This window comes from Bemisia tabaci, chromosome 3 (assembly GCF_918797505.1).
Source record: "Bemisia tabaci chromosome 3, PGI_BMITA_v3".
In the NCBI taxonomy this organism is placed as follows: domain Eukaryota; kingdom Metazoa; phylum Arthropoda; class Insecta; order Hemiptera; family Aleyrodidae; genus Bemisia; species Bemisia tabaci.
In genome coordinates this window covers 18,550,855-18,570,378 of record NC_092795.1, presented here as the reverse complement: position 1 = coordinate 18,570,378, position 19,524 = coordinate 18,550,855, and the positions used below count along the sequence as shown (strand labels likewise).

Below are 19,524 nucleotides of genomic sequence, written 5' to 3'. Positions count from 1 at the left end.
AGACACGGATCCGCGGCTCGGAGTCTCCATCGTCGCCGCTGACGTCACTGGCACTTTATTATTCTCATTCACTCTTACGGCCAGAGAACTAACGAGCACACCCCATATTTCTCATCTCCACATAGGTCTGTTTGGTAGAAATGCGTCCAATTCATATACTAGAACATGATCTTCTCAGCATTGGACTAAAAATTATGTGAGATGTGGAGCAATCGGAGTGCTATAAGAGTTTTGAAAATTTAGACATCCACTACACCTCGAATTGCGGCCTCCAATTCTTAAAACAAGATGCTGAGTTAAACAACTCCTAGTTTTGGTCCCACATACTGTTCTTGGCTCGCATTTTAATTTTGTTTTTGCACGAAAGCAGTATTTCGGTCAGTCTTAGTTAGCTCAACTTAAACAAGTGGACTTGTACATCACGTATTTTTATTTTTGGGAGGAAAATGGTTCAAAAGTAGTCTCTCATTGCAAGAAGTCCAAACGATCTATCACGTTAATTTTCTGTTCACGACAGTGGTAAAGATGCGCCGTACCATTTAGACTAGCGCCTTCAGTCATTCCTGATACCACAGGCTTTGCCCCAGAGTTAGTTTAGTTGCGTGACCAAACCGAACCCAACTTAAGTCATGCAGCGGACGCTAATCTTTCATCTCTGAGTTGTTTCTTGGATCGGTAAATATTCAACGTGAGCTGTGAACTAAGAGAGACTGAAAAGATACAGCAGTCATTCAAAATCCCACGTTCGCACATTTTAAAAACTTTTCCATGCGAACAAAAATCAAGAGCAAATGAAGCGCTGGGTACAGGAAGGACAGTTCTTGGTTGCGTTGTCTCAGGATCTTCGTTAAAGTTCTACTATAATTGAAGTAAATGCATGGAATTCGTTGAAACTTTTACTGAATTATCTCCGTGATTTTATAATGCTGAAAACTAAAAATTTCAAAGAATTTACCCAATATTTTCCTCTCTAAAACTAAAAATTAGCAGCGGAGATTCTGAAACACCGCAACCAAGAAATGACCTTTCTGCCCCCAACGCCTCAAATACGCGGTTTCTTAAATTAGGTAAAAATTGGACCCCTTCCTTAAAACATTATTCTCTCACTATCTGCAAATCTGATTCCAGATCTACCGGGAGTTATTCCCCCTCTTTTTTTCGAGGAAATCAAAACGCGAAAACGTGTAGAGATTAAAGGCTACCCATGTACGAACAAGCCCACTAACTCGGTAATCGCGTGTTAATCATGCGCAGCTTTGTTGAGCCCCCCTCCCCCCTTTGTCCCCCTCGAAGAACGATCATGATGGTGGATGCACGTATGGAAATAGCTTGATGCGAGGCAGGTATTTTATATAAATATCAAAGCAACTGTAATAGATTAAGCAAGAAAGAGGAGTAAACTGCCCGGTGCTGGGGGGACGTGGGGGGGGGGGGGGGGGCAGAGGAGCAAAGCCGGTAATTACCGTGAAACGTACGGCACAGGTGTGGCCAGGTGGAAGGATGCCTGAAAGTTGCCGAACTGCGGGCAACCTCGTGGTACGACCGGGAGGATTTCATTTTCAGCTCTGAACTCCGACATCGATGGTGTGCTGGTGAATTCCTCGCTGCATCGAGTCTCGTGTGGGTGTCCGCAGTATCTGGTCAGTCTAACATGGTCAAGCCGAACACAGGTTCTCCCGAATGGAGCCACTGACCACGGGCTGATTATTGAAATTGATAGACAATGCAATAGACAAAAAAGACCTAAAGATTATGGAGAAATCCTGTTGGTTGAAAAGGGTGGGTCCTATTGACTAGGGGCGAAATTGATGGATTAACGCTCGAGGGTGTCGTTCACTGAAAAAAAAAAACACATTGGATCTAGAGTCTGGACTCTTGAAAACATTGACAAGAAAAAATACTCTTGATTCAATCAGATTTTTGCTTAAATCAAAAGGAAATCCGCTCAAATTAAGAGGCTTGATTTAAGCTAAAATATGATTGAATCAAGAGTATTTTTTCTTGTCGATGTTTTTAAGAGTCCGGACTCTAGATCCAATGTGTTTTTTTTCCAGTGTTAGTTAGTCCATTAACTATCTTCGTTGTCCATGCCAACCATTCGTTTCCACCGATAAGATCCCTCTATACCATTTTCGTATTCTATTGGCTATAGCTTTGTCTATCAATTTCAATAATAGCCCCGTAGGATATGAATTGAAAGACAATAGTTCATCATCTTCTTTTCCTTCTACGAACAACTTGGACAGAGCCTTGTTTGTCAGGGCAACCAGCATCGAGCACAATAAACTATATAAATATTGAAAATCTAAAAGTCTAAAAATAACTAAAAATAAAGGACTCGTCAAATCAATAGAAGCAGCATAAAATCTTCAATCATCCTCGGGACAAGAGGGCCAGCTTTGTGCCCATCTCTTACGTGTTCGTCCAGGTAATTTCTACAATGCTGTAATTATGTTTCATCAAAATTCAGGCACAGAACAGTAAAATTACAGGAAATTTTCCAAACGGGAGAAAGATCAGAGCTATTTGTTTAGAGTGAAATGGGGGTGACGGGAAGTATCTGCTAGCGGAAAGTTTTGAATTCAACTCAAGTCCAAAGAAAAAACATAGAGAAAGGGGGGCTTGTCTTGTAAGACATCTGAAGATCTTAAGCGTTTGGTGCAATGCGAGAAGTATTCATGCAGTCTCGTAGGCGCTAATATGCGTTCGGCGCCGACCGCACTGTTTGGCGCAATGCGTAAAGTATTCCTACAGTCTTGCAGGCGCTGATATGAGTTTGACACACATTTTTATTTAATCGAGTCCAAACCGAGGTTCTCTAATGAGGTCTCTTGCGTAACTACAGTGGAGACGAAAGTTCCAAATCACGGACCTCCAATACGGTAAATTTTTCAGTGTGAAACGTTCACTCGTCTTTCATTTTTTTATGAGAATACTGCTCGACTTTTTTGCGAACATGTAATATAAAAATTCAGTTAAAAAAGAAGGAAAACAGACGATATGTTGAGCAAAAATGATAACGAAGCCCTCTTTGGACAGAGAAATGTGGAGGGAAATTTGCAACGTCGCAAACCGAGGTACGTGGTTCGGTAAGTACACATTCACCATCCGTTTGATCCGCATTGATCTCCGTTTCCCTCAGTTTTGTAGCTGATAGATGAGTGAAAGGAGGCAAAGTGCATCACGGCGCGTGGATACAACTATTCGTGCTCAATGGATGCGCGTGTTGCATGAAAAAAATTGAAGGCGCCATGGTTTCCACGCCAAATTGTGCGCAATGCACATGTTGCGCTACACGCCGCATCGGTGCCAAATAACTATAGTGGTTAGGAAAATACCAATAAATCACGAACCTCAAATAAGCAGGGAAAATTTTCCAGTTTAAACATTTTCACTTGTTTTTCATTTTCCACGAAAATATTTCTTGACTTATACGCGCAATTTTTCGTATGAAATATCGCCAAAAACGAAAAAAAAACAAACGATACGTTACGTAAAACTGGAAAACTGAACAAAATCCGTACTGGTTTTGAAATGTACACTATTGTAAAATGAAGGCAGGAGAAATCATGCTGTGCGCAACCAGAGTGGATAACGTCTAGCGCAATATTATTTCAGGGAACATAATTCCGTTAATTTTAGAAGCACAAATCCGGCATTTGGATAAATTAGAATTATCTTTTCCGATCCATATGCCATCGAAAATGAATGTATACGCATGTTGAATTTTCCACGGAGATCTGCCATGGACGATGGTAAGATATCGCCGATTCTCAAAATCTGGAAAAATCGTTTTTGCCGATTTTCCCCGAGCGAGTGGTGAATTAGTGATTCTTCCCGGACAAAATCAGGGGGCAAAGTCTTCATTTCCATTTTTCTTCTTCCTAATCAAATAAAACTCGAGTTGCGACACGCTAAAGCCTGTTCAGTGTTCAGTCACGAAAGAAATACGAAAGACTGTCCTGAAATGAATTGGTGAACTCACTTTCGCAGCCTCGGAATGCAAATACTTTTCTTATTAACCACGACCTGCACATATATCTTAGTTGTGAAGTTATAAATCAGAGATCTGACGCGCACTGCTGGTTATGCACTATGCTCTGCTAAAAATCTCCGATTCTTCATGCTCACTTCTACAGGTTAAATCAGTTTTACTCTACGTTAAGTTTTGCTTCTAGAGGTATAATTTTGATTTATACGAGCATTTATTAATTCACTGCCTGCGTAAAATTTACTGTTTAAACATTTTGACGAGTAGAAATACCTACTAGATTTTCCATTTTAGTCGTATTATTATTTTTTTTTCTCCATTTTTTTTTTTTGGGGGGGGGGGGGGGAGGTAACGCCAAGTAAAGATGACAAATAAGTGGCAAATTTTGAACTCACTTGCAAAATTCTGGATTATTCACACCAAGCAGTGAGCAATGTCAAAAAAAAAAAAAAAAAAAAAAAAAAAAAAAAAAAAAAAAACCTCATGGAATGAGTTGATTAAAAGGTAAGTCAACAGAGAAAAGGAGTCTAGAAACGTATTTATTTATTTGTATTCCCGAAGACTGAAAATCCACTGCGAGATCCGGCGGCTGTAATTGACCTAGGAGTCTGTCCTTCACTAATAGCTCTACAAATATCCTTAAAAACATTATTCTTGAAACAAAAATGTTTTAATTTTTTTTTAAGGCACAGAAATTTTTTTTTCATGTCTACCCCTATAGAAAGACTAACCCGGGCCTGCAAGGACCGTATTGAGAATATATGGTAATTTGATGGCTACAATGCTTTTTTTCTCTATTTTTGGATGAATTTGATGATTTTCATACTTTGACTTCTATAACCAAGGTCCCAAATTTTTTTTTCACCCATTGGCTGCCCCCCAGCCCCCCTAAACATCCCTCAGTTATACGTTGCACGTAAAAGATACAGCCAACTGGGTAGATTTATAATTGCTGCACGATAAACGCACATATTATACATAAATTATTTCCAATTACAATTCTCTAAGATCAAGAACAATATTACGCACCTTTCTTCTAAACTATGAGTCAATTTATGACGAGTGAATGTCGAATCTATTTTTTACTGGACCAAAAAATTATTCACAAGCAAATAGTTGTATGTTTCGCTAAATATAAAACGGCAGTTTCGGCGATTGTGCACATCAATTTCTATTCAGAGACCCTCCCCCATTTTTTAGGGATGATAGTGCCTTTCAGAGATATTTCCGGAAAACTTGTTCCTGTTTTTTTGGAACCTTTTTCGGAAATAAAAGTAATTAAAATTTGTCATTGGACAAATTGAGTACTACACCATTGCAAAATTCCACCATCAGCTGCTAGCCGAGCTCTCAAATATCGAAAAGCTTTGGTAAGTCATTCACTATCGCCATAATTACTATTTAAAATGTAACCCCGTTTAGTATACCTCGCAAATTGCAAATGGGAAACCAGTCTATTGATACGGCTTACCGCCTCGGTTGGGTACATGATTTCTGCGGCGAATTCACAGCGGGATGTTACAGTGAGAGCGCTCCGGTGTTTTTATGATTGCTGAACGACTTTATTACTCCGACCATCTAATGAGCGGTAGAATGAAATGAACTATTTCTGAAAGCAGGTTGAGGGTAGGCTTTCAAGCTCAGAGATTTTATACAGTGTATTCGTGATGAATGGGTTCTCCTCTTTTAAATATGTGATTAAAACTGTGAACAAAATCTCTGTATCGCACTGGGAGAAATTCGGGGGATGATCTAGAAACCAGCGGGCTGATTGTTGAAATTGATCGACAAAATGATAAAAAAAAAAAAAGACAAATAGAAATGGGAGAGATCCCATTGGTAGAAATACGGAAAGTGGGAGTGACGAAAGAGGTAAGTAATGGACTGACTAATGAAAACCAACGAGAGGCTCTTTTGGAATAGAGAATTATTTGCACGCAAACTTTTTATTCCTATCTGAAAGAACTGAGAGAGCTGATTTTGTAGTAGTTTTTTCAAAAACTTTCTGATGTGGAAAATAGTATAAAAATAGATTTCAAAGTGAGGATATACACCGCATAGTGACGTTACGTGGCAGCATTTCCCGATAAAACGAATGCATTTTAGGAGGTTAAATCATTTTGTCATGTCTCCTCCAGTAATTGTTCAATTAATGAAAAAAGGGTATCATTGTGCTCAGTTCTCCCAGTAGTTTCCACTACGACAAGAAATTCATCAAATTTCAGACACCTGCAAATTCTCCGTTAAAAGACATCAAGATCATTTCTCAGTGATACTTTGAAAATGTGCCCCAACCCATATCATAGCTATTCTAAAGGGTATCTTTTTCGCTCTTCGGATGCTCAATGCCCCAAGGACTGTGGTTCGACAGAGAGCAGTGGAGGGTAGGTGTCGTAGAGCGCGAGGGAGTGCTATAAAGCGACCTATATGTATGTGCATCTTTTTCGCCATGGTTTTGTCTGTCGCTATATTTCTGAAATATTTGAGTTTGTCTATCTACGGTTTAGTCCGTTCCTATGTCTATGGTAATATATCCATCTTCACGGCTACTTTTCCGGCCCCATGCCTACTCTTACAACTAAACCTTCCGTGCGAGGCAGAGGTACACTCCGCCGGGGGGCCGGGTAGGGAACGCCCGGCGAGGAGGCATTAATCGGGTGCCCCCTGAATAAACGAATAAACGGATAAAAGGATAAATTGATAAACGAGCGAAATGCGCGGATAATCGGCGCGGCGTGCCCGCGCGGGAGAAGACACGGCGAATTACGAGCTCCAGCGTCCACCGTCCACTCACCCCCGGTCGGGTCGTGCTTTTACTTTTCATCCAAAACAACCTAAGTCCGTCGAGAAACCCCGCGCGCGTCCGCGCTTTCGCCTCGCCTTCCCGGGGCGCAGCGTCGCGGTTAAAGGCGAATCTCGAGGATCCATGATAACGTGACCGCCGCGGGCCAATCAGATTACTCGGATTTTCAAGAAAAAATCAACCTGTCGCTCCATTCTTTCCTCCTCATTTTTCTTCCACCCTTGACCCCCCCCCCCCCCCTCCCACCCGCCGCTCCGGTTGCATGGGCACAGAATAATGCATCTCTTCGAGTACGGCTTAAGTGGCAGAAATCTGCATCGCTCGTTTTTCTGCTCCTTCTTAACCGGTCTTCCTCACGTCTTAGCCTCCCCTCCCCTTCTCTCACGTCCCCATATCTCTCCTCGCTGCTGTGCTGGAGGAAAAACCGCGTATCTTCGATACCGAGCACATGAGGATTCGTGTTTTTTCGCTCTCGGCGGTATGAGTTCACGCAAATCCAGTCACTTTCCCTCTCTTCGTCGAAGGGCCCCCCTTTTATTTTCTCATCGCATCTTCGCTCGCTCCTCTCTTTCATCCGTCCTCCGTTTCGGCGGATTCTTCGCTAAGCTCGGGCCTAAGTCATTCGGAGCTGCCCGGGGAAAAACGCGCAACTGCATTTCGGCTCCAGCCTCGAAACACGTGTCCGTCGTACTTTAATTTGAAGTGCAGTTGCGTCGTTTTGCAGCGTCCAGCTCCGCGGAGTGGAGAATAATTAATGAACACTACTGGTTACGGGAGGAGTGAAGGGCCGCCGTTTCCCCCGTGGTGAGGGGGTCTCCGCCCCAGCGATTCCCCTCCCCCTACCCCCGACTCGGTGGTGCGTCGTGCTCCTTTTTTTCGAATTCCGACCATTTTGATAACATCTCGGCGGCGAGTTATGTGTATGATGCGGTTTGGCTCCACGTTCGAGGGAATTGATTCGATATGCGTGCGCGTTTAACTGCCGGGCTGTGTTCGTGCAATCGGGAGGCGAACAAATGACTTCGGGGGTAATATCGATATTTCTTCACCGAGGGCCGTTTTTGCGGTCTTGCCTTAAAATCACCATTCTAAGGAAGGTCTGTATAGCTTGCTGTGTGAGGACTGGAAAATATATTCGCCGGAATTTTTAAATAATAATAAATAAAAAAAAAAAAACCGAAAAAGTGCGTTACGAAATTTAGGAACGGCCTCACAACGCCTATTAAAGAACTGAGAATGCATTTCACTCTGAAGTCTATTTTGCCCTCCTCCCCCTCCCCACATTCAGGACTCAAGTGATATTCTTAGTCAGGTCAGGTCTGTGAGAGTGGTAGTGGAGTTCACGGAGAAAAAACTTTGATTATACTCTGTGAGAACGGGGTTTATTCCACATAAAGAGTCGATTTTGCTCCGCACTCAGTTTTGTGGGCGTAAAATAGCCTGTAAAGTTAAATGCACTTCAAATTTTATACCGAACTTTCTAACGATGCATGCTGCAAAACTCTCCCAAAAACAGCAAAATTCTTCTTTCCTGCAGATGAATACTTGGACTGCATTTGGCAGAAAGAAACCAAGCCGCATCACTTATTGCCGAATTTCATTGGGCAATTTAATTTTTTACAAGGGAACGTTTGTGCGGACTCCTCAGGAAATTTTTAGGGATTTGCTCCGAACCATACAGAAAAGTAACTGAAATTTGCGCAAAAATCCGCACAACTGTTTGCATGTAGAAAATTAAATTGCCAAATTAATTTGGCAACAGCTAATGTAGCTTGGTTCCTTTCTGCTTCACGCGATCCACATATCATGTCTACTCGAACTATTGCATTCTTCTGTCGCATCAAAAAAAGAGATTAATGAGCAAACGAGTTCAGCACTAAGTTTTCTTTCACAAATAATACAATTTCGCGATACATTTTGCAACGATGGATCATTAGGCGAGTCGGCGGCAGGCGAAATCCATCTGGATCGGTCGGCGAGGACGAAAGGCGACCTTAATTGTTTCGATGTATAACAACTCATCGCACGACTGCATAAGAGTTGGATGACAATAATTTATGGCTCACAATCAGCTTTCTTTTCCGATCAGCGCGCCACCACACTACATTTTACATAATTTTCAATGTAGATTTTACGACGGCGATTAAATCGTTCCCTCTTCCAATGCAGCGACATCGTAAGTTAACACTCAGATGATGGGCTATTGTTTGGCTCGCGGTGAGCGCAGAGTGAAAATTGAAAACCTGGTAAGCGCCAGTTACAGTGGATCGAGTCAATAGGAGAGGTCGGACAAAATTTGGGAACTTTAAACGCTTATAACTCCGTCCATACAAACTTTAGGGTTCCAAAATTGGTTCCATTGGTGCCCTCGTGAAGTTTTCTTCTAAACAAACTCATTAAAATTTAAAAAGTGACGAAATAAACATGAAGTCAAAAGTGGCGTGTCCGACCTCACTGATAGACTCGATCCACTGTCCGCCGTCAGGTTATACTGAGACCTCGCATAGGAGTTACGAAAAGAATCAATCACAAAATTCTCTAAATCCGGAAAATGAAGTTGCAAAAAAAAAGTTCTCATAAATATGGTGTACCGTGATAGAATAAAATCAAAAATTACACCTGAATTAGGACTAGAATGCATTTTTGGAAGCTGATTTAATTTTTTTTTTTTTTTTTTTTTTTTTTTTTTTTTTTATTTTTTTTATTGGTATTTTAACAACAATCTACAATATATGTATTCAGTTGACTTTGGATAGGACGCCTCACAATATGATCACTGGCATATTAAAACGGGTGGGGAGGAACTTAGCATTCTAAATTCTCCAGCAGATAGCGCTAGCGGTGGTTCACGAATGAAAAGCCATGACGACGAGCGGTATGAAGCTAATGCTAATCTTAAACAGCTGATCAACAAAACACAATTATGGGACAATGGAACAGGTAATGTAGGATAGGTATGTAGTTTCATCAGGAATGGATACAGTTAAGAGATAACAGGTTAAGTAACTCCAGAAAATGCTATGCATCTAAATCCAATTGAGTAAGAAAAAGATCAAGTACGTGCGTACGTTTAAGCCTGCGAACAGTTTCACTATTGTCAGTAAGACTGAGTGCCAAATGGTTAGGGTGAGAGGATAGCCGATTAAAGTACGGGATACTAAGGCGATTGATAACCGCTTTTACATAATGCAGAAATAAAGGGAATTGAAAAAAAAAAAAAATTAAAAAAAAACTGAGTCCTTGCATAAGCGATGCGAAAAAAATCACTAGTAAAATTCTCTAAATCTTGAAAAATAATTAGAGAGAAAATTTTCTGATGAATAAGGTGTACCGTGATAGATAAAAATAAAAAATTAGAGCTGAATTAGGACTTAAAGATGTATTATTCAAACTGATTTTATGCAGACATTTTTTTGGTCGAAAATGTATTCTGGGAAGAGAATTGACAGTTGGCACGACTTTCCTATTCTGAAACGGCTTGCTACTGTACGAACAAAAATTAAATCATCGAAACTATGGAAAACGCCTACATACTTACAATTTCAAAATTTATTTGCAAACAAAAGAAAAAAATGAGACTAAATTTTACAGTGATTAGTAGATCTGATTTTAAAAACCGTGCGTTTTTAGCAGTGGCAATATAATTCTCCGGTGAGCAGGTTAAATTTTTGCATATTTTGCTTAAATCAACAGAAATTTTTTCAGGAGGAAAACTCATTCCATTCGTGAAGACAAGCGGCGATCGCAGATTCTCCAAGGCTACGGGGCGCGCATCTTATCATATGATGTGCCTGAGCGGGAATTCGTATTTTGAAACTGAATGTTGACAAGTGCGAGGTCTAACCTCCAAATTTCTAACAAGTGCTAAAATTTTTCGTTTTCATCATAAAAATAATGAACTCATTTGATTTATTGAACAGAACAAGGTGAATCGAGATTCTTGCCGTATCTCCAATTCGAGTGCTAGTTTCTAGTCGAAGGTTGACGCGTCCCTGATTGTGTTGTTAGAGTTTGCTATATTTAGACGAATACCAGTTCTGTGACAGTTATCGCTTTCAATGCGACATTCTTCTCTGGATCCAAATAAAGCTTCTCTCGGCAGAGTTCTCAATCAAAATCTACACCTCTCTCTATATTTAGGTACATTTTCTATTCTTTGTAAGTTCCTTCTTTAATTTTTCTCCGGCCAGTTTCAATCAGTGGTGATCTCGCCCAACAAAATGTCATCAGAAAAGGGACGGTACAGTTGGATCGGAATTAGCAAAAAGGAACTAGCGCAATTACAGTGTTTTCAAAATCAGAAAACTTATTTTTTTCCTGTAAAAATACTCAAAGTACAGTATTAAAATTTACACAATTATGTTCCCTTTAAATCAACCATTTTTTGGTGGGAAGCAAAAACTATTTGCTATTCTGGTAGATTTCTTAGATAATTAGGAAGAAGCAACATTTTTACAACGCTGTAATCGCGCTGGTTCCTTTTTGCTAAATGCGATCCAATTTAATCACTAATGTATTCACTAGCTCATTTTTACATGAAGTCAATCATTCTGTAAAGTAAAAGAGAATGATTCATAACTCTTTTATACTAGAGTTAATCAAGGTGCAAATTATAAAAGTATTGTCCTGTTATATTAGGAGAACTGAGTTGTGCCTTGAATCGGCATTTCCCGGGCAAAAAACGTAACTCCTTTCCAAGGTTGCAAGATTGACTCGCACATTTAATTTTTCAAAAGAATGAACCAGTGCAATTTTTCTCAAAATTTTTGTCTGAGTATCGCATAAGATCAAAAGAAAAATTAGTGAGATTTTTAGTTAGAAGTAGGTACCACAGATTTTTCTGATGAAAACGCAATATGTGAGGGGATAATTGGCAACATTGAAACGTATTTATACGTTCTTTCGTAAGGGGAACGACGAAATATTGGCACTATTGTCAGCTGCCATTAAATAGCTAGTCCATCAAAACATCTTACTTTAAACGGCTTGCACCAATATTGACTACGAATACGATAAAGCTTTTGACGCATTTTTTGTGAATGGCCCAAGAGTTCTCCTCAGATTTGAGGCGCAATCTTCAATGCTGAACGATTCATGAATTGTTCTTGCCTTAATTTGGTTTCATTTGAAAGGACACTAAAATAAGGCTTGAAGTCATTTTCCATCAATATCCCCCGAAGCGTGACAAAAGGTGCCTTTGGTTTGGAGATATGTGGTAAACTATGAACTTTGATGAGTGCATATGCAATCAGAAAATAACATGTATTGTGGATTGAAATATTTGCAAAATGATCTCAAAAGTTTTACCATTGCTGGGGAAGGCACTGTATTTTTTTATTTCTTGAAAAATGATGAACCGTATTACTCCAGCATTCCTTAAATGGACTGCATTTTGCAATTTGGAACTATAAATTCTAACTATTATGGAAAAACACTTATGTGCATAGGGAAACTAATGGCACATACGTTGTTTTTAAACCAGGCGAGAATTTATGGTTCCAAATTGCAAAATGTAGTCCAAATAACGAACGGAGATTCTTCCCAAATTATTACTTTCTGCAATGAGAATTTTGCTCCAGTTTAAAAAAATTGGATGCTGGTTTTGGTGTTCCCATAAAATACTTCCATTCAGAAAAATATGACAAGTATTCTTAAGTAGAGAAGGGAAAAAATTAAATAGATCAAAATAGAGGAATTCTTCCGAAACAAGTGAGTTTTTGAGCGACAAATGTAAATCAATGACCAAAGTGCAAAACCACGTATCTCCATTGCGGAGTTTCAAACTTTCCACTCTAATTTCATTTTCCGAAGAAAAACAAACCAACTTTGTAGCTTAAACTTTATGGAGAATATTCTACTAAATGAGAGGAAAAATCAAGAATGTTTTCAGGGCACTATGTTGACTAGTTTTCTGAAGAAAAAATGAAGTCTGCAACGTCGTAAACGTAGATACGTGCGGTTTCACACTTTGGCCATCGATGCATTTCCTGGTCTCACCATTAATTCGCATGCAAATAGGTATCTTCCGACAGTATGGATGCCTCATGTTCTAATTGTGTGTAACTAAATCGCCTTCGTTGTTTTTTCATTCCACATTTTGCAACAGAATCCATATTGGCATGCACATTATTGGTTTTCGAGTTTCGTATAAAAGTGAAGGACGTCTGTCATCCTTCGGAGGGATGTAACTATTCCAACGCGTAAGATGTATTTTTGCCTATCCTCTTAAATAAAGGCTACCGTTATGTTACTTCCACGCAGCTACGCTCTGAAGTAATATATGTTGCGCGCCTTCATCACTACCAATAGGCAAAACAAGCTCCTACCTGTCGAAACACTTGCGTCCTCAGAGGTTGACTTATGCATTTTTAATAAAAATATTGATGGTAAAAATTATTATTTCTTGGTGGTGTTTGAAACGAGGTAAGCAAATGAATGATACATAAATTGGACTACATTTTGCAATTTGGAACTATGGATTCTGGCCCGGTTTAAAAACAACGTATGTGCCATTAGTTTCCCTATGTACCCAAGTGTTTTTTTTAAAAAAGCCAGAATTTATAGTTCCAAATAATAAGCCAGAATTTATAGTTCCAAATTGCAAAATGCAGTCCAATTGCAAGCGCCGTTAAAACAGGCCGCAAAAAACTGAATACACTACTTTGATACACTGAAAAAATACTCCGGCTCCAGAAACCGTAATTACGGGCTATATAGCACTACCGTGCGTTTCGGGTAAGGAAACCGTAAGTCCCGTACTCAGGAGTCGGAGCAACAGCTTAAAACCCCGTAGTAATAAGAGCTCCCGGCTCAGGGGCCAATGGTCTGATGCTTGAAAGGGGGCCTTACAGTTTCCTCACCCGAAACGTACGGTAGTGCTATATAACCCGTAATTACGGCTCGTAGAGCCAGAGTTTTTTTTTTCAGTGTAATATCTGACCTTGAGCTCTAAAAGAAATAACTCGACAACAAAACTTTGTGAGAATAACTCGCTTGCATTTCTCTTAAAATCTTTTCTCTCTCTCAAAGAAATCGTAATTTTTGTTCCAGAGTCAAGAGACAGTGCATCGCAAACTGATTGAAAGCATGCAAAGGAAGGACGAGAAACGGATTGGTCGTAAGTACACAAACCGATGAGAAAATCCCTGCACAAAAATTATAGACAGAAAGTCCGCGCTTCAGATACTACAGACTCCAGTCAATCAGAGGAACACTTAAATTCGAAACTAATTACACAAAAATGCTCTCCACGCAACCTACGTAACTATGAAAAGCAAACCATGCACCGAGGTTATTCATTCGAGAAAAAACAGTCGCATAAGAAAAAACCTGAAGCGCCAGCCAGAGAGCACGTTCAAGCAAGGCGTAGTAGAACTAAAACTAAAGAATCACACCTCAGCAGGGTGAAACCACCGGATAAGTCGGATAGTCTCTATAACTATGCTCCTCCTTCTTCCAAACCGAGCATCGAGAACATCCCGAAAGCTTCGAACTACTCTTACTCGAGCCAGGAAGAGAGAAGGTACAAGGACTCGGATGAAGAACCTAGGTACGTGCGCGAAACTAGCAAATATTACAAGAATACAGATGGTAATTTAAACTATAATAGGTTCAATCCAAACCATAATATCCATAGAAATATATCCCCCGTGAAAAAAGAGCCGTCATACGTTCGCAGCCCTGCTGGCAGCAATAATCTTCTCTCCGTTCGAGAGTACAATAAAATGCTGAATAATGATTCGGGCAATTCGTACGGTTACTTCCATGGGGATAAAAACAACAAGCTCTGTTACATATCTAACCGACCGGTGTACTATGATAATACCGGCATGGGCGAAAAGTCAAGATACCGCCAAAAACACAGTGAGCTTTCGAAAACTAAAAGCAGCGACCTCAGGATAGTCAGCAAAAGTGATACTTCATTAGCGCAAAGTGGCAGAAGGGGCCACAATCGCCTATCGGATGGGAGCGATAAGAATATTAAGAAAAATGAGCATTATTTATCTAAAATGGATCGTTCCTCGAAAAAATCTCACCACAATGAAAATTCAACATTGGACATAAATACGGGCGAAACAAACGATAGGCTGAAAGTTACCTGTAAAAATAGTGAGATAACGCGCTTAACGAACGAGATAGCCAAGAAGTTGCAAAATATCGGTTTGAATATAACTGCTGAGCCGTTGCCAAGAAGTAAAGCGAGGCGGAAGAAGGAAGAGAACACGCAGGACAAAGCAAGACCGCCTACGAATCGCAAAGACACAGAATCGGAGGAAAGTTGCGAGACGGTACCGGAGAAAGACACGGTGGCGCCTTCCCCGAATCAGCATCAGAAAGAGATCGACATTGAGGAGGAGGTGAAAAGAACGACAGAACCATCGAAAACCTCCAGAGGTCAAAAGTTCAAACATCACACAAAGTACTACGTCTCCAACCCCGAGACCCCAGAGGATAGATGTGATAAATGCCCTTGCAACGACCCGCCAGCGAAGCAGAGGGAATTGCATGGGTGCTGCTACCGGGAAGGCGAACACGTCAACGCACAGCCGGAACATATTAATCTAAAACAAGATTTAAAGGGCTGCTGTAATCCAAGCCGGAACATCTACGAAAATCTGGAAGTCCGCGATATGACTCACTTATACAAGCCGGACGATCATACGAGAATGATGACGCATAGTCTGATCAACCAAAATTGCACGTGTGCTTTCAGCGAAGTCAAGTGCGAGGGCAGTCCAGACGCCATGGCAAAGCTCGGACTGTACAACAATGGTAAACGGTCGAAGTCACCTTTGACGACGGTCAACAATAAAACCAACGGTGTGTATGTCTTCGTGCCTCTCCCCGAGAATTCAAACGACCCGGTGGAAATGAGCAGACACTTGCAGAACATTTACAATAACATAATACCCATGAGTGAGAAACAGGATCAGAAGAACTGCGAGAATAAAGCATCGGCCAAGAGATCTCAGGAGTTATCGAAAAGCGAGTCGTCGAAAGGAGCTGGTGAAGCTGGGCAAGATAAAACGAAAGCTGAGAAGGATACTGAGACGGACAGAGCAAAGTTGCTTGATAAGCTCTTGGATGAATACAATTTGACCCAACTCAAACAACTGCTTGAGAAAAAGGCTGCTGTCCAGAACGACGACTTAGTAGAGGATTTGAAGAGGCTGAAGCAGCAGAACATGGGTCGACGTCACTCAGATGTGAACTTGAATTTAGATCAACCGGTTAGATCACCGTTGAGGACCAGGAAGTGCCCGTCGGAAAGTTCTTTCGTCATGAAGAATAACGCGAAACCTTGGTCACAGAACGAGCACGATAAGTATAGTTCCTACAACGACTCACGTTTTGGTGGAATGCCCGAGTACGCAACACCCTTCCAACAGCATCAGTCCATGTTCCCTGAGCCGCCTCTGAACAACTACCAAAGCATCAACCTCCCTTTCACCGAATTCGTATCGGACATGTCGAAATATCGCGCCGCCCCCTATGGCACCGGCCAGGCGATGTTCTACACCCGCACGAAATCCCCCAAGTCCTACCACGGCACCCCGCAACCTCCCCCTGTCGACCCGAACATCAAGCCCGGACAACCACTCCCCAGCTCCATCATCGACCCGTCGATCCCGTTCCAGGCCAAACGTCGAGAGGCCGAACCTCGGGAGGAGTCGTCGCTCTACGGTCGTCCCAAGTCACCCTCGCAGACTTTCAACTACGGTTTGGATATGGCCACGAAGAGACACCACCAACAGTTGATCAACCACGCACATCATCAGGTGCACCCCAAGGCCTCGTTCGACCCGCTCTCGTCTTGCTACCCCTCCGGCGAACCACCCTACATGCCGTCGCATACGCATGGACTTTACGATATCCTGGAGTCCCTCGACGACTACTTACCACCGAGTCTACGTTCACCCCGATTCGATCACTCTCCAACTCGTTTCGACCGTTACTACGGAGATCAACCGAGCTGCGGTCACCAACACAAGTCTTTCAAGTCCAAGTACTACACGAGTTCACCACCACCAGAGCCTTCCGATTTCGGGTTCGAGATCCCCAACCTCCAGAAATGCCATAATCATGCGTCGAGGTCGTATTACAAGCCGGTGGAGCACCAGCATTTAGGCGACTTCCGCGAGAGGGTCCACTTCGTCGACACCGAGTCGAGGGGACCGTCGATCCTGAAGAAACTATCGGACGTGGTGGCCAAGCCGTTCAGTATGCTCTTCAGAGTTGAGCCGGAGAACCCGCCACGTCATAAATCGCATTTAAAGGGGATTTTGAAGTCTGCGATCGATGAGGAAGAGAACGAAGATGACGAGGCTTATGAGAGCTACTACAGGGAGAGGTATTCGCAAGAAAAAGGACAGAGTAGAAGTGCGGCGTACGACTTGGACGATATGGATTTGGACGATATATCGCAGCCGCCGTTGGAATACGTCACTGTGGTGGATCCTTTTCAAACGGACTCCCTCGAGTCCATCCGCGATGAGAACTTCGGGGACTCGGCCTCCGGCGGGAAAAGAAGTCCAAGGAAAAACAGCCCGAATCGGCGGTAGTACTTTATGCGTCAAGATTGTTGGTCTCACATTCGAATATGAGACGCGTCTTCTAGTCTTTTATGTTTGAACGGTTTGTTTCTAAAATGGAACAAGTTCATTTTCTCACTGGAAAAAAAAAAAAAACAGATTGGATCTAGAGTCCAGACTCTTAAAAACATCGACAAGAAAAAGTACTCTTGACTCAATCAGAATCTAACTTAAATCAAAACCAAGCCTCTTAATTTAAGCGGATTTCGTTTTGATTCAAGCAAAAATCCGATTGAATCAAGAGTATTTTTTCTTGTCAATGTTTTCAGGAGTCTGGACTCTAGATCCAATGTGTTTTTTTTTTTCAGTGCTAGATGAGCCATAGCCTACGTAAAAATGCTGGCTTTGTGGAGCTCACCTGGAGAATGGATTTGTTCCCTTTTGGAAACAATCAGTTCATTTGTATCATCGTTTTGTTACACGTTTTTGCACTCAGGATAGTTGAAAATAGCCAATTTACACGTTTTTGCACTCAGGATAGTTGAAAATAGCCAATTAACATGTTTGAAAGTTTTGGTTCCTCCAGTGTAGTTGCCCTTAAAGAGGGGAAATATTAGCTGGATTGCTGATTATAAGATCCTGATTGTCATGAGTAGTTTTAGAATCACACGGCATCCTATTTTAATTCAGTCTGCGATACCGCGTTGTCTGTAAATTCACCTCTGGTGATTTTAGGTCTGGAGCCCAAAATTTTTGTGAGTTTGTACGTATGAAAACTTACTTTGGGTGTCCATTAAACCGGAGAAAATAATGATTTTAGAGGGGAATAATTGTTAATTTTCATTTTATTGGTTCTTATAGGGTGAGGAACTAGATCTGATCCAAAGAGATGACTCAGCATTTAAAAGAAATGAGCGAATAGATTTGAATTTAAGGAATTCAAGATAACTGCAATATTTGTTATTGATTTTCCTCATTTTTTAAAGAGATTACGGTTTCCATTTTTAGAAATTTCCCACTCGCAGCATAGTTTCCTATGCGTTTCCAATGTATCTTTACATGGATTACATTTAGCGAAAGGGAACCAGCGCGATTACAGTGTTTTAACATGCAACTTTTTCTATTCTTTTAAAAACACTTAATATGTGTACGGTTTTTAGATTTACACAATTATTTTCCTTTAAAATTAACAATTTTACGGTGGTAAGTGAAACAAATCTGCTATTCTGGACGAATATCAAGATAATTATGAATAAGCAACATTTTTTCAACCCTGTAATCGCGCTGGTTCCTGTTTGCTAAATGCGATCTACATGTCAGAATGCTCGTATCAAGTCAGCAGTGCAAAGTTCGTAAATGATTGTAAAAAAAGCATTCGTTGGAATATGTTTTTCTTTTTCTACTTTAACAGTCAAATAGATAATTTTAGTACCTTGCAGAAAAAACATTCGTTGATTAATATTATTATTTAAAAAATAAAAGACCGTCCATAAAAAGGTACCCTTATCCATAGTGGTAAAATTTCAAGCAGAATGAGTTTTCTCAGGTGGGTAAAATAATCTGATTCTAAGCTTTCAACGGAAAACTATCCAGTATTCTAGAGAATTGCCTGAGGGACGGCATTGCGCATTTTGTGCCGATGCAAAGCGTGAAGTCCGTACAGTTACAGTTAGATTTAGCCATTTTTTGCTCTAAACATGACATTTTAGAATTTTAAATACATTTTCCTCGCAACTACGTTTTTGAACTTCATACTTGCCACCACTAAAACTTCGGTTCGGTTTGACTTTTTGAGAATGTTTGTCCAAAAATGTTCGTGAAATACTCATACATGCTCTAGGCTCAATTGTTTCCTTTTAAATTGTTGTAGACTGACGTCCCTTTTCCTCTGGAGGGTCACAGAATTTAATAATAACACAAATGAATAAAAACATGGAGAACGTTTCGAAAGTTACATTTATCATACAAGAGACCGCATAATCGAAATTATTTACATATTTTAACCACCAATATATAAATTGGCTCAATTTATTGCATTAAAAAATAGTAGGTTAGACATTTTAAAACGCAGCTGTACATGTCATGCAGTGTCATGTCGTCTTATGTAGTTGGCAAGACTGTTTTTCGTCCAATTAAATGTGAGTAGAACAATCGATTCCGGATGAATCAGGCTGCTTTGCCTTCAATCGATATATATA

At 40.8% G+C, this 19,524-nt stretch overlaps 1 protein-coding gene across 2 annotated transcripts; it reads left to right on the top strand.

The window, feature by feature from the left end:
• Positions 1-10,225: 10,225 nt before the first annotated feature.
• LOC109044312 (uncharacterized) lies at positions 10,226-19,296 on the top strand. 2 transcript variants are annotated; one of them, XM_019061966.2, is made up of 2 exons: positions 10,226-10,934; positions 13,845-19,296. In XM_019061966.2, exon 2 carries the CDS (start codon positions 13,928-13,930, stop codon positions 17,354-17,356), a length of 3,429 nt encoding a protein of 1,142 aa, XP_018917511.2. In that variant the 5' UTR covers positions 10,226-10,934; positions 13,845-13,927; the 3' UTR covers positions 17,357-19,296. The 2 variants fall into 2 exon arrangements, with proteins under 2 accessions (XP_018917511.2, XP_072154058.1); XM_072297957.1 differs by having other exon boundaries at positions 10,226-10,952.
• The last annotated feature ends 228 nt before the right edge of the window (positions 19,297-19,524 follow it).